Source organism: Amphibalanus amphitrite, unplaced genomic scaffold, assembly GCF_019059575.1.
Source record: "Amphibalanus amphitrite isolate SeventyFive unplaced genomic scaffold, NRLGWU_Aamphi_draft 000011F_arrow, whole genome shotgun sequence".
Classification (NCBI taxonomy): domain Eukaryota; kingdom Metazoa; phylum Arthropoda; class Thecostraca; order Balanomorpha; family Balanidae; genus Amphibalanus; species Amphibalanus amphitrite.
The window spans coordinates 1,520,498-1,536,398 of NW_024881507.1; the positions used below are offsets into that span (position 1 = coordinate 1,520,498).

Genomic DNA, 15,901 nt, shown 5'->3' on the forward strand with positions numbered 1-15,901 from the left:
AACTTTCAGCGCAATCGGCCAAGTAGTTACCGAGATATTGCAACAATTACAAAACGGACACCTCTTCGTTTTGCACGTGACACGTGCATAAGGGGTCACCCACATGCATCAGGAATAGTCCAATACTTGGTAGAAGGAATGAAGCTACCCTACAAAAATTACCGCGTGTAAATCGGTCAAGTGGTTGCTGAGATATAGGCCTCGCAAAAGCGTGACCACGGCCGGCAGGCCGGCCGGCCGCTCATACTCAGAAATTTCCGTTAATCTAAGGAAAGACTACGCTCGCTTCGCTCGCTCCGTAATAATAGCTGGGCCGATTGCGCTGAAACTTGGCATATCGGTGGGAGCCCATCGGATAATAAATTCGAAATATAAATAAATTTATATTTCCACGTGTCCCGGTAGTGGAAATAATGCTCCTACATCTCTAGAATGGCCGGACCAATCGAACGCAAATCTGATAACGGCTGAGAGCGGTTAAAAGGGTGGGTGGCCGGCACAAGTCTCGTCTCGCTCTCTCGGTCTCGCGGGCTTCGCTTCGCACATGCACCTAGCACCTGGCAGAGGATAGAGGAGTAGACATTCAAACAAATTCAAACAACAAAAAAATCAAGCATTCAAACAAAATGCTGGAGAGGACGCCTTGTCAGCACGTATCAATGGTTTGGTTAGTTTTTTTTTTATAAATTTAGTCCGAACCTTTTGATGGGAAGGATTCACAAGGACAGAGCCACCGCTAAGCGAAGCTTGTTGCGATGACCCTGCCCTCTACCCTCCGATCGCGCAATTCCGATTCTATGGCAGAATTTAGAGTCCAAAGTTTAACGTGCGCACAAAGCCGCGCACGGCCGGTCCCCTCGCTGACTTCGCCTGGCTACGGCCTGCCACCAACCGCAACCATACCTGTCAGGAGGCCCATAAATGTCGAGCGCCCGTCGCGCTTCGAACCCGGACTGTCATAACCGGGAACGCGTGCTCTCACCACGCGGAGTCCAACGCTCTAACCAACTGAGCTACGGGACCGGCTCAGTCCAATACTTGGTAGAAGGAATGAAGGAATAGTCCAATACTTGGTAGAAGGAATGAAGCTACCCTACAAAAATTACCGCGTGTAAATCGGTCAAGTGGTTGCTGAGATATAGGCCTCGCAAAAGCGTGACCACGGCCGGCAGGCCGGCCGGCCGCTCATACTCAGAAATTTCCGTTAATCTAAGGAAAGACTACGCTAATGAAGGACCGGTTAGTGAGGCGTGTGCTAATGAGTTGATTACTTTGCATGGCCATTTGACGCATGTAACAACTATAACGACGTATTTTCTGATGAAGTGCAGTTCTGATGAACTGCACGATGAACTGTCATTTTCTGATGAACTGCCATTAGAACCTTGTCCCGCACCGCAAGCAGGCACCTTGTACATGCATATTGCGTGTCTAAACCTGGGATTGGTTGCGTAGGACTATCTTTCCCTTTTACACCTTGCCTCGGGCATAGCAGCTGATTTCGCGTGTCTTGTTACTTAGCGACAAGCACCACTTCCAAATTCAAGTTACGCCCGATATGCGAGCATGATAAAAAGTGGACCACGCCATGCTGCGCTTACGACTCTCATGCGATGCCGTAACGAGGCAGAACACGAGTTCGAAAGGTTTTATGGGGGATTTTTGATACAAATATCAGCATATTGTATGACGAATAAGCACAGCGGGTATTCCTGCCTAATTCCTAAATTCCTATCCTAATTTCTGGCGACTAACGACCGGTTAGCTTCGAATACGCCCTGTTATCATTGCCAATAAATGGTTTACTTGGGTTAAAATTTCAGTTAAGCTTTGATGGCGAAATTCAACATAATCAAACACGCTGCAACATGGGAAACGTAATGATTAGAAACATATTGTAGTTTGTTGATGATGCTGTCGATAATTTGGGTTTTTAGGGCGCCCGGACTGTGGTCATCAGCGCCCATTTGTAGTTAGTTGATTTTTATCTGAATGCTAACATATATTCAATGTCAGAAAGGGGTTCCAATTGAACTGACGTGACAGCCATGTGATTCGGTTTGAAGTCATCAAAGATGATTTAATGAAAAATGAATGCCTTGACACCGGTGACGCTTCTACATGTCCCCTCAAAATATCACGCTAGGGTATGGTGCCGCCAAACGGTACATTTTACTTATTTGTTTTCCCTTGTGGCCTAAGAAACACGACCGAATACATTGCGACACGGCCACGACTACAGCCATCACAGCGACGGCCGACGTCTGGGGGGCCGAGCTCGTTAAAATAAACCGCATCACATGATCTGCGAACGCCGTGAGGGCGAAATCAGCAACAGAAACCACGAAAACTCATAAACTTATTGAATAAAGATGAGCAGACACATTCCAAGACATCGCCGTGCATAGGACACGTGGCATGTCGCTGGTATTTGTACGATAATCAGAAAAAAGAATTTATCCAATTCCGTTCCTTCCCTGCTAGGTTTATCTAGTTATGAGCTACTTTCTAGTGCTTGTTCCTTCCTTGGAATACCGTCTCACAGTGTCACGTGAAGCATGGCTTTTCGGCCAAGTTGCTGCCCCGCTTGGTGGAAGGGCTTGTACTGTCGTGTTTCTGTCATTGTCTGTGAAAGGGACCCGTGCTCAGATTATTCAGAAAACCTAAAGTGCCTATTATCTTCCCCAAAACGTAAACAACATTACATAATCAGAGCGATAAGAAAATTGACAAGCCTCGGTTGGCTCCCACTGGTCAGCTTTATCAGTACCTATATCTTCACTGTGATCGGGCTGCGACAATCGGTCGATTCCGCTGAACAGGAGGCCCCAGCCCAGTTAGTGGGGAACGCGGAGGTGCACGCGAGAAACAGCCGGATCACGATGCCATTCGTCCACTTCGGATCAGAAACCAAAAAGTTTGCGACCAATGACATCACTACCAGCCAGCGTTGGAACCGTTTAGTCTTCACCAGAGCCCCCGCCTTCTCCTCAACTCTGGTAAGCACCACGACTCAAACGTAGCAGGCGGGTGACAAGCCAAAGGAGCCGAAAAGGCGGCGGTAGAATCCTTAATCGCAATGTGTCAATTAGAATGCGACCAATGCAACAGCATCAGGGCCATCTTAGAGACATATCGAGGAAGTAAAGACATAACCATGCGATCAGACAGGTCAGTTCTAGGAAGCACGCCATGCCAACATCATTCATATAACAGGATATCTACCGCACTGTAGACTAATTTCTTTCATCAATATTCTATTTTTTCTTTACATAGTTACATAATACAATTAACATGTCAATGATAATATGGTGTCAGACAAATATGGTTAACAAAGTGTGACAATAAAAAATAACATGAAACATCAAAAGGCCATTTATCAAGCGTCAAGGTGACAACAGGACAGCCGAGCAAAGTACAGCATAAATTAAAAAATTAATTGGGGGAAACTTTCGCTGCTGTCATGACCATCCAGGACAAAGGCCGTAAGCAACGATTTTTTTGGGGAGAGCTGTCCCAGAAAGGCTCGCTCAAATCAAGATTCCAATCGGCGAGGTTTCCCAATAAACTGCTATTTTAGTACCAACAGCAAGCCGGTGTGCTGAAAGTACCTACAACCCAGAGCACAAGTAATTTGAGGTACCAGTCGTGGTTATGCTTTGCTTCTGTATCTTTGGAAAGATTTGCCAGACAACAATGAACCTTGGAATGTAGCTTTCATGTGTTGTCACTTGTCAATCTCTAAAGTAATCTTGGTCAATCTCTCCAGCTGGAAGTTTAAATTTTGCTGTCTACTCCTGGATCACTCCGTATTTAAAGGGACCCTCCCACCTTAACATCAGTTTGAGTTGAGATAGCCAAATTGGTGGCCATGGCCTGCAAATACCGGTTTGGGCGCTCACAAGTCACAGCATCGAAAAATGCTTTAATTCGGAGATATGGAATTTCAAACTGGCAGTTTTCGGATTCTAAGGGGCTAATGCATTGAGATGCCCCCTTAGAATTTATGACGTCAGCGGTGATCCAACGATATTAAAACCTTATACTAACATCTTTGTAAAGCAGTGGTGGTATATGCTATTTGCGCGCAACATCTGCCGCGAACACCGCACTTCCAAAATGAAGTCGCCAGGAACAGCGGAGATCCCAAAAAAGTAAACAAAAGTAAAAGTCTAATATCTTGAAAACCGGAGAATATTTTTCGGCGAAATTTGGTAGATATTCGTTTTTGCTCTTTCTGAATCGAGCGACATCACTTTCATGCCAATCCATTAACTTTTTTGAAGGTGGGAGGGTCCCTTTAAAAATCGTCAGTCAAAGTCATCTGTTGAGATTGGTAAAACCTACTTAATCGGTGAGCCGTACAACAACGCATTGGAATATGTTGGATACAATATATTCATATGATGTGCCACTTTAGAGTGAAAACGTTCGGAAGCATCCTAGTAAAGCGCCACACACTTGAACAACCAACAGGCTGTTACCTTTAGCCCTGCGTTATTTCACGGCCGTGTAGTCCTGAGTCCAGCTGAACTTTTTTCAAGAAGATGCCCTACCTTATCTCGTCTTGAAGTTTTGCGTATTCCGCTTTGCACTCCTCCTTGAAGGCCTGGTCCTCGGACAATATTGTGTCGGCTTCCTTAAACGAGGTCAGGATTGCCTCCAGCGTCCTGCAAAATGGAGACAGTTGAGAAATACGAAATTCATCAGGTGGCCATCCCAGCTTATCAGATGCCCCGTATCACGCATTGGCCGGTACAACAGGGAAAACTGCGCTGAAATAATTGTACATAACGAAGTAGATTCAGCTAAATAACAAGTACATCAAATATGGCAATTATAAAAATTGTTAGGAATACAGTTGTGCAGATGTACAAAAGTTGTCAATATTCTCGGCATGACATGTTTTGAAAAGTGAGATAACCTCCCATGCACGCAAGCAGATACAATGTCGTCACCCAAGGTTGGGCTTCGAATTCCAAAGGCCAGTTTGGGCAGGTAATCGTTGACATTAACCCTCGCCCCGTTGGGGGGGGGCCATTTTGGCCCCCCCCTGTGGTTTTTCCTGGATAGCAAGAAAACGGCGGCGCGCAGCGCCGCCAAATTTTCAGTACCTTCCCGGGCATCAATTTGACACCTTCACACCAACTTTCAAGTCTTAGGTCACCTTAGGTCAGGAGTTATTGAGGTCAAACTGAGGTCATGTTCGAGCAAAAATGAGCAAAAAACATGCAATCTTGAAACGCTCACCAAATCTACAGTTATCAAGCAATTTCAAAGTTCTTTATATTGTCTAGTAGACAAAAAGCGGCGCTACAAAACTGCTATCTCGGATTTTCAAAATTTTTGGTTTTTGACCCAAAAAAAATCAAAAAATTGATTTTTTTAGAAAAACTTTGAAAAAATCCGAAATTTTCCCGAATTAAAAAAAAACGGAATATATGTGATAGTCCCAGCGCTCTTCTATATACATACCAAATTTCAGATCGATATCTCGTTTTTTGGCCAAGTTATAGCGAAAAAACTGTTCAAAAATGATGACGTAAAATTTTTGAACTCAATTTTTAGCAATTCTAGACCACGTACGGCAAAACAAAGACCACCATTGAACTCCCCGTGACGAGCTGCATCGATTCGATACCCATTTTATGCAAAAATATTAACTTTGAAATTTGACCTAATTTGACCTGACCTTGACCTGACCTTGACCTGACCTTGACCAAAACGTGATCTAAGCTGGCCCCAAAGGCTGCCTGACCCATATAATCGCATTTGTCATGTAAAATGGACCATAAAACATGTATCACACGACACTTTCATATTGTGACCCCCCCGTGACCTGACCTCTGTGACCTGACCTGGTATCAGTGACCTCAAATAGCAAAATATGTGTTTGAAGAACATTTCCCCATCGATGATTTTCAATGAAATGCATTTTACTCGATTTTACAACGCATTTCTTGAAGTGCCTGTAAACGGTGAAAATTGGACCTTTGACCTGACCTGTGACGTCATCGGTTTGACCTAGGTCAATAAAATTAGGTCACAAGGTAGTTCCCCGTTGGGGCTATCCAACGCCGTTTACCGCTTGTCGATATGTTGCGTGGTTCTCGAGATCTTAGGGGGGGGGCCAAAATGGCCCCCCCCCAACCGGGCGCGTTGCTCGGCAGAGCCCAACGGGGCGCGGGTTAATGGACACGTCCAAGGCCTGCAGGCTGCCCATCCTCCTGGCATCGGGGCGGGCGACATGCAAGACCTCGCGCCGCACAGACCCACTCTGCTGACCGTTAGGCGCGGACCACCCTGGCTGTGCCCGGGGACCCGGCCACTCACACCGCCTGCTCGGGGGTCAGGCCGGCGGTCAGCGCCGCCTCCTGGCCGGCCAGCGCGTCCCGCTCCTCGGCCAGCTGCTCCTGCTCCTGCTGGAGCCGCTGCCGGCGCGCCTGCAGCCGCTGCAGGCGGTGCTGGACGGCCGCTCGCCGCCGCTCCGTCTCCGTCTGCCGGTCGGCCAGCGCGACCAGCAGGCGGCCGTGCTGGTCGGCGTCCAGACCCGACTCCTGCCGACGGCCGGGCAGGGTCAGAGGGGCGGGTCACACCGCGACACACCCACAGTCCACACACCTCCGCCACTGCCTCTACGGTCAGCCGCGGCGCCCTACACAGCGTCGCGGCGTATAAGGAGCTGACTGACGGGACTTTACTCCCCACAGTCTGGTGGGGTGGGCAGCTGACAAACACGAGAGCCGAACTGTCAAACTGTCTGAGAGGGCGTAACAAACCATTCACTCTACACGACAGAATCGCTGAGCTTACACCCGGTTAAATACATTGTTATTTTTCCTATAGATACAACAGCTGCATGCCTGTCCGTCAGAGGACATGCAAGTGTTGACACCGTTCTAAATCAGAACCAGCATCTGTACAACGATACCACACCATCACAACACGATCGTGACGAGAACTCGTGTTTCCAAATTTATCAAACTACCGACCGCCCGTAGTAGCGCGTCACGTCTGTATTGGTGCCCTGACCTGCAGCTGACGACTCTGCTGCTGATAAGCCTCCGCCGCCCGCTGTATCTCCCCCATGCCCAGCATTGCCGACACCGCCTGCACGTCGGGCTGAGGACACAGAAAGAGAGATACGTTACGCATCTGTGCCAGCCAATCTGTACCATCATCAGGGCCGATACGATGCAGATTGTAATCGTAATTTGAGGTGATACGATCCAGCTGAGTTATGGTATGATTATGGAAGATGGAAGGACTCAGCTACGATACAAATGGCAATGCGATGACATAGACGGCGGCAGGAACGGTGAAGATATAATGAAGCGGATATAAAGATATAATAAAGATATAATGACTTACGACAAAAACGACAGTCTCGATTGGGTTTGTGCTCGCTCTCGATTAATAGAGCAAAAGTTATAAACAAACACATTTTCATAACAAGATAAGATAGCGCGGAGACGCAGACAACTGATGCAATGAAGACTGAAGATGATGATGACTGATGCATAGAGGCAATGAAGTCGTTATAAATAAATCCCTTGCAAAAAAGACAATAAAAAACTAATAAATTGTTGCACTGTGTTTTTTCATTTAAAAAAAAAAACTGAAATAAGCACTCGTGGCCAAAAACATTCAGATCGGTCCCCTTTAAGGAGTCAAGTTCCATCGACACTCTTCAACATTTATCATGTGGCGTGGTTGTCATGTACTTACAATAACTGGATAGGTTGGTGTAAATGCTTGCTAGTGTCGTGACAGATGCTGTACAAGCTTCAGCAGCACGCTGAATATATTTGTAACTTACACGCACAGTCAGCGGGCACGAGGCTTGGGGTTTGGCATATCTCAGCAAAAATGAAAGGGTGAATATATGAAACCTTTCAAGTTTCAATGTAGCGTGAAACACAAAAATATTAACACGCGCAGTGGAAGGGGGGGGGGGCGGATTTCGCCCACCCCTCCTGTTTTTCGCCAATAACTCGCGCCGCAAACATAATATTAATGTGAAATTTTGGCTAACTGTCCAGAATTGAATTGCGGATCCTCTCGTGCAAGAAATAAGAAAATCGGTTCGCAACTTTTCTAGTAATAGCGGTGTAAAGTCAAACATCCTGCCGCCGCGGCGGCGCGGCGGCCGGCGCTAGCCGTTACGCGCCGCCTGAATTGTAGACTGTGCCGGGGCGGGACGGTTCCGTCTTTACATCGCGCTCGGCTCCTTATCGCTCATTACATTCGATTCGCGTCAAATTTGGTGAGAAGACTAAGAAATGTACAGGCAATCTTATGGTCAAAGAATTTTGAAAATCGGCCGGTAAAAAAGTTGAGTTATGTATGAGTGTGTAAACACAAAATTGTGATTGCCGCTTTTCCCGCGTCGGCCGATCCCGCTTCAGCCGGCCACATTTTACCCTTAGCAGACTTCTAACTGCCATATTTATTGTTTGATTAACTAGAAATTCACCATACATACTCACAAATGCATGTTCTTTCGTATAGTGAAAGAAAAAAAGAAAATCGGCCGGTAACTTTTTGAGTTATCGGCGTGTAAACGCAAAAAAGTCGCTCATATGGCAGATTTGACCACATTCGACCTCATTTGACCTTGAAGATATTGACCTAGGGTCATGAAATTCACACACAAGAGTTCCCCAGGGCCCCCACCTACCCTCCAAATTTCGTCTTCCTAGCTCCACTGGGAGCTGAGATCTTAGGGGGGGGGGGCGCCATCCGCCCCCCCCCCCTTCCACTGGGCGTAGTACTCGCCCTGGTACTCGCAACCCTTCCACTGCGCGTGTTAATCAAAAGACAATCGCTTTCATTGAAAAGTAATTTTCGCTTCAACCGTCCAGCATATTTCACCCGAACAGCTGAGGCCGTCCAGGCAGGACACCTACTGATGAGGGCTTTCAGCCTCGGCCTTTGCAACTCGGCACCCGAGAAATGCAGCGACAGAATGCAACGGTATTAGGAATTTCCTCAGAATTATTTTGCGCTCATCACGGGGCAACGAAGTTTGAAAGTAACCTCGTTAACAAATACGGACCAAACATCGCAAAAATGTCACTTGATATCCCTTCCACAGCCCTTTGTCGCAAGTCCCTAGGTTTTAAATATAGAAAATTCGGTCCGATTTTTAGCTTTATCAGATTTAGTAAGCGCTTACGCCCTCGGAAAATAATGACCGTTAACTTTTCATCATTGTAAAATGTGTTCTATGCTGCAATAGTTACTGCGAGCGAGCAGTTCATAGTTCAATTGGTGTTAGAAATGGTCCCATGAAGGATTCCTGAGCTACCCGACTGGTCACCTGGTGTGGAACAGGTCTGGTCCAAGGACAGATCCCTGAGGTATGCCTCGGGTCGCAGGGTGCAGTGTGAACGACGTCAACCACTTACCACTGGGGCTGCCATGTAATTACCTTTATCCATCAATATCAACAGGACACATCGCTCGCGTGCTCCGAGTCTCAGAAAATGGCCACACGTGTGAGCAGGAATGGCCCGGTCGCCATGAACACTGCCCGAGGGACGGGATGCAGTGGACCTTGGAAGGAGGGTTCCACACGCGCCTCTGCCTTATGTAAGGGCGACCGCCAGCGGCCGTTACCTGCACTGTGTCATCAATTTCGCTATCACGGCCCGACACACGTCACCGTTAGAAACAAAATAATATGATCATGTGGCAGTGACTGGCACTGTGCAGTCCCGGTTTTTCCGGCTAGCATAGCTGGTCAAACAACTAACATCATCGGCAGCACGATCATTAATTCCGCAACCGGGCACCTTGCTCTACATTGTTCATACAAAGATAGCCATACATGCACGCACGCACAGATATGATCACGCGAGCACGCACGGCATCAACTAACCTGCAGGGAGGGCTCCGATTCGGTGATCAGGTCCGGCGCCTCTTCCCCTGGCTGATCCGCGCGGCGGTCCCTGGGCTGAGACACCGGACAAAACCGCTCCTGGGCAGACAGGAACGGGGGATGCCGTCAGATGCATATAACACGCACACACCAGTCAGTTGTTCTGTAATAGTTGTCTGTTGTTCAGAAATATAATACTGTAGCACGAGTTTGTGCTGATAGTTCCCTTCTTAAAGCACTGACAGTTACAACTTACAATGCAGACATCTAACATTGTAAAGATCATTTTTTAGGGGTTAGGGGCGCGCCGACTGCGAGGTCATTTTGCGCCCACATTGCCAATATCAAACAACCAAACAAATTGCGACATCGTAGTTCTTCAAGCACGCAGATCTTTTATTCGCGAAACCCATAAAGTAACAGCTTTGTCTAAAATTTTAGCATAGTTAAAAGTAAACGAATGATAAGGAGATTATCATCCATTCACAACGTGCACGCTGGTTTACAAAATCCACATGACATCGGTGTTAACACGAAAGCAGTGTGACAACAAAGGACCCAGGAATAAGTCCCCTCTAGTCTTTTCCAGTTAAGGCCCCCAGCGTCCTTCCATCGCCACAAGTAGAAGCCGCAGCCCTTCAACGTCGAAATTCTACCAGTTGGATACTCAGCGCCCTCTCGCTGCGACCCATTGGAGCTCCAGCGCCCTCCAGCCGTAGCCAGCAGGGACCCTCGCGCCCTCCCTAAGATAACAGTGAGAACTCCAGCGCCGCCATCCCTTAGCTAACAGTAGGAGCCCCAGCGCCCTCCAGCCGTCTCCAGCAGGAAACCTCGCGCCCTCCCAGTGGCAGCAGTAGGAACTCCAGCGCCCTCCAGCCGTCTCCGATGGAATCCCAGCGCCCTCCCTGTCATATCGGCAGGAACTACAGCGCCCTCCCAAACCTACCATTAAGAACCCAGCGCCCTCTCACCTCCACCAGCTGAACGAGGGCACGGTTGGCCGCGGGCTGGCTGGGCGCCAGAGTCGGCTGCCTCTGGTTGAACTGAAACACGCCGTGGCCGAGCGTGTGGCTGGTGGTCTCGGCCTGGTTCTCCAGAGCCTTCTTCACCAACCACTGACCAGTTGGCAGGCACAGACGGGTTATCAGGGGTAATAAGGGCACGAGGTAGCAGCATGGTATCGGTGATAAGCACAGCGAACATACATAACCACTGTGAACTACGACTGGTCCCAATGTCAATAATTATACATCTATTCGGAGGATAGCAATCGAAGCCGCATCACTCACCACGAAAGCGCAAGCAGCTATGAGACATGCGTTTATGAAGGGTTTCGGACAACTGCATGCATGGCAAAAGTACGTATGACAAATGTACGCCAGCAACAGGACGAATGACAGAAGTACGTATCGCTTATGTACGCAAGGTAAAAAGTAAGTACGGATAAAAGTATGGGTTAGGTTAGGTTAGGCTGGATTACTTGAGGTTAGGTTGGGTTAGGTTGAGGATGGGTTAGCTTAGCTTAGATCAGGTCAGGTCGGGTTAGGTCGGCTATTTTGGAGATACGTACTTTTGTCCTCAAATACTTTATCGCCTACGTGCTGTTGCGTACGAACATTTGCGAACGTTCCTTTGTCCTACGTACTTTTGTCATACGTACTTTTGCCATAAGCACTTTTGTCCGTGAATCGCCTACGAAAATGCTTAAGACTTCATGAAAAATTACCGTGGTTAGGTAAAACTGACTGAGTGAAGTAAAACTACCAAACAGGAAGTACTTAAGGTGATCGGTTAATCAGTGAATTCTGTCTCCATAATCATTGACGTCATCAGCTCACCAGACGTTTCCTACAGCCGACGCACTGACCCCCCGACCTAACTCGCGAGACTGACTGACCCGACGGCCAGGCTCCGACTCAACTTTATCAATGATTGAGCCTTACACCCACCTGCATAACTGCGTAAATGTGTACGCAGTCGAGGCCCTGGATCTGGTGCGGCTCGATCCGGTGGGGGCAGGACATCTTAGGTAGCACCTCGATAATCCGCTCGGTCACACCACTGACAGTAAGAGCGGCACCAGTCAACATGGCAACAGAGCGAGGTGGAATGGGAGACATACGCATAATGCACAGGTATCGCGGTTTGTAACGTTAACATACATGATACACTGTACTGCATGTGATAATGGCAACAAATAAAAAGATGAACATAAATGAGAACTGGGTGTGCCTACTCTTAATAAAGGTCAAACTCTGCAACATGGGGTCAAACACCTACCTACTCTCATTTCAGCTCACATTTTTTGTCCAATGGTCAGCTCGTCCTTGTAAAAGAGATCGACGTCCACATCCAAACTGCACATCTCAATGCACCAGACCATGCCTCCAACCAGCTTGTCAAAAGGGCTGAGGCCCCGGATGCGGGCTCTGAAGTATCCGGCTGCCAACAGCAGGTCCAGACACTCCTGGTACTTCGTCTGCTGCTCCTCGTCATCGCGCACATCCGCCTGGCAAGATTACAGCAGTGAAATAAGAAGTATACTCAGCAAAAACAAAACACATTAACAACAAACAATCCATGTTTGGACACAAAATAGCATGTACAACCTTACACATCGAGATGATATATTTGGGACAATATTTAACAAAACGTCCTCAATACTGATACGATAGTCTACCACTACTCTAAGTTCAAGTTCAAGTTGAAGTGTCTGAGCCGTCAGCGTACCTGTAGCTGAAACGCTGCCATCACTGGATTCTGAGGATCTTATTTGGGTGAATGTTACATCTGTGCAGGAATTTCAACTCTAATATCCATATACTTGGCATGCATAGCGAATAATATTTCGGAAACTTGCCGGAAACACCAACAGTGCCTTGCCGGAAACGCCGGAAACCTTCACTGAGCACAATTAACGTACTGGTTTCTGTTCATTGACAAGAAAATAAACTGTAAATTTTATTGGGCTCACCAGAAATATGACGCAATATTTTTCTTAGAAAACATTTACCCATAAGTTTAAATTTGATGGACATTTTGAAACAAGGTAAAATCAAACGGGATAGATTTGAGTGTTTAAATTAGAAATCATTTGTTAAATCACTCAATTAGTTTACCCTATTTTATTATACGTATGCATTGAGCTTGTGTGAGCAGAATGCTGAACATAATATAAATGACCCAAGTGCGCCGGAACTGCAACACAAGGCCCTATACTGCAACATTTTGATGTAACGGAAGTTAGCAGGGATTCAGCAGGGGTTCAGCAGGGATTCAGCAGGGATCGACGGCCCCTACGATTTCGCTGAATTTTGGTGGAGAGGTGCAGAATGGTGTCCTCTATCGAAAATCCTAGTGCCAAAATGCGGGGAATCCATCAGGGGGGCCACAAATCCCAAAAAACAGTATGCCCTCAGGGCACAATCGACGAACTTTGAAAACCCTACTTCTAGCCGTCAAAACAGCTAAAAATGCACGTCATTCGAAAGAGGACAAAATTTTACATGCAACGGTACCAAATTTAGGGGGCTAGCGCCCCCCTGAACCGAACAAAACAGCTTCAAATATATGGGCCCGGGAGTATGCCCTCGGGGCATAAATAAACGTTTTCAACAATTTCAGGCCTATAACATCGACAAAATCCAGCAATATGCACATCATTGGAAAGAGCGTAATTTCCCAAACAAAAAACCCAAGTAACATTTTTCGATGGGGCCCACCTGGGGCCCACGGGACCCAATTGAAATTTGGGGCCCAATGGGGCGGCCCCTACGATTTTCTTCAAAATTTGCACAGACACTCTCCTGGGCCCCCTCTTCAATCTGGCTGAAGAAACCTACCGGGGAATCCAAAGGAAGGGGCCCAAAGAGGGCCCCAAAGAGGCCCTTTCTAAGTATTGCCCCTAATTTCGCGACCAACCCCGGCAATATGCACATCATTGGAAAGAGCGTAATTTCCCAAACAAAAAACCCAAGTAACATTTTTCGATGGGGCCCACCTGGGGCCCACGGGACCCAATTGAAATTTGGGGCCCAATGGGGCGGCCCCTACGATTTTCTTCAAAATTTGCACAGACACTCTCCTGGGCCCCCTCTTCAATCTGGCTGAAGAAACCTACCGGGGAATCCAAAGGAAGGGGCCCAAAGAGGGCCCCAAAGAGGCCCTTTCTAAGTATTGCCCCTAATTTTGCGACCAACCCCGGCAATATGCACATCATTGGAAAGAGCGTAATTTCCCAAACAAAAAACCCAAGTAACATTTTTCGATGGGGCCCACCTGGGGCCCACGGGACCCAATTGAAATTTGGGGCCCAATGGGGCGGCCCCTACGATTTTCTTCAAAATTTGCACAGACACTCTCCTGGCCCCCTCTTCAATCTGGCTGAAGAAACCTACCGGGGAATCCAAAGGAAGGGGCCCAAAGAGGGCCCCAAAGAGGCCCTTTCTAAGTATTGCCCCTAATTTCGCGACCAACCCCGGCAATATGCACATAATTGGAAAGACCGTAATTTCCCAAACAAAAAACCCAAGTAACATTTTTCGATGGGGCCCACCTGGGGCCCACGGGACCCAATTGAAATTTGGGGCCCAATGGGGCGGCCCCTACGATTTTCTTCAAAATTTGCACAGACACTCTCCTGGGCCCCCTCTTCAATCTGGCTGAAGAAACCTACCGGGGAATCCAAAGGAAGGGGCCCAAAGAGGGCCCCAAAGAGGCCCTTTCTAAGTATTGCCCCTAATTTCGCGACCAACCCCGGCAATATGCACATCATTGGAAAGAGCGTAATTTCCCAAACAAAAAACCCAAGTAACATTTTTCGATGGGGCCCACCTGGGGCCCACGGGACCCAATTGAAATTTGGGGCCCAATGGGGCGGCCCCTACGATTTTCTTCAAAATTTGCACAGACACTCTCCTGGGCCCCCTCTTCAATCTGGCTGAAGAAACCTACCGGGGAATCCAAAGGAAGGGGCCCAAAGAGGGCCCCAAAGAGGCCCTTTCTAAGTATTGCCCCTAATTTTGCGACCAACCCCGGCAATATGCACATCATTGGAAAGAGCGTAATTTCCCAAACAAAAAACCCAAGTAACATTTTTCGATGGGGCCCACCTGGGGCCCACGGGACCCAATTGAAATTTGGGGCCCAATGGGGCGGCCCCTACGATTTTCTTCAAAATTTGCACAGACACTCTCCTGGCCCCCTCTTCAATCTGGCTGAAGAAACCTACCGGGGAATCCAAAGGAAGGGGCCCAAAGAGGGCCCCAAAGAGGCCCTTTCTAAGTATTGCCCCTAATTTCGCGACCAACCCCGGCAATATGCACATAATTGGAAAGACCGTAATTTCCCATACAAAAAACCCAAGTAACATTTTTCGATGGGGCCCACCTGGGGCCCACGGGACCCAATTGAAATTTGGGGCCCAATGGGGCGGCCCCTACGATTTTCTTCAAAATTTGCACAGACACTCTCCTGGGCCCCCTCTTCAATCTGGCTGAAGAAACCTACCGGGGAATCCAAAGGAAGGGGCCCAAAGAGGGCCCCAAAGAGCCCTTTCTAAGTATTGCCCCTAATTTCGCGACCAACCCCGGCAATATGCACATCATTGGAAAGAGCGTAATTTCCCAAACAAAAAACCCAAGTAACATTTTTCGATGGGGCCCACCTGGGGCCCACGGGACCCAATTGAAATTTGGGGCCCAATGGGGCGGCCCCTACGATTTTCTTCAAAATTTGCACAGACACTCTCCTGGGCCCCCTCTTCAATCTGGCTGAAGAAACCTACCGGGGAATCCAAAGGAAGGGGCCCAAAGAGGGCCCCAAAGAGGCCCTTTCTAAGTATTGCCCCTAATTTTGCGACCAACCCCGGCAATATGCACATCATTGGAAAGAGCGTAATTTCCCAAACAAAAAACCCAAGTAACATTTTTCGATGGGGCCCACCTGGGGCCCACGGGACCCAATTGAAATTTGGGGCCCAATGGGGCGGCCCCTACGATTTTCTTCAAAATTTGCACA

The 15,901-nt window shown here is 47.9% G+C and overlaps 1 protein-coding gene across 1 annotated transcript in view; it reads right to left on the bottom strand.

Moving 5' to 3' along the window:
• LOC122382238 (coiled-coil domain-containing protein 93-like) overlaps positions 1–12,929 on the bottom strand; it is a 55,267-nt gene extending 42,338 nt beyond the window's left edge. The window contains exons 1-8 of the mRNA XM_043367330.1: positions 12,614–12,929; positions 12,184–12,392; positions 11,833–11,944; positions 10,855–10,998; positions 9,884–9,982; positions 7,033–7,122; positions 6,334–6,557; positions 4,557–4,670 (exon numbers count right to left, since the gene is read on the bottom strand). Of these exons, the coding sequence (XP_043223265.1) occupies positions 4,557–4,670; positions 6,334–6,557; positions 7,033–7,122; positions 9,884–9,982; positions 10,855–10,998; positions 11,833–11,944; positions 12,184–12,392; positions 12,614–12,634 (1,013 nt within the window). The 5' untranslated portion in view covers positions 12,635–12,929. The remainder of the gene's footprint in view (positions 1–4,556; positions 4,671–6,333; positions 6,558–7,032; positions 7,123–9,883; positions 9,983–10,854; positions 10,999–11,832; positions 11,945–12,183; positions 12,393–12,613) is intronic.
• Positions 12,930–15,901: the final 2,972 nt, after the last annotated feature.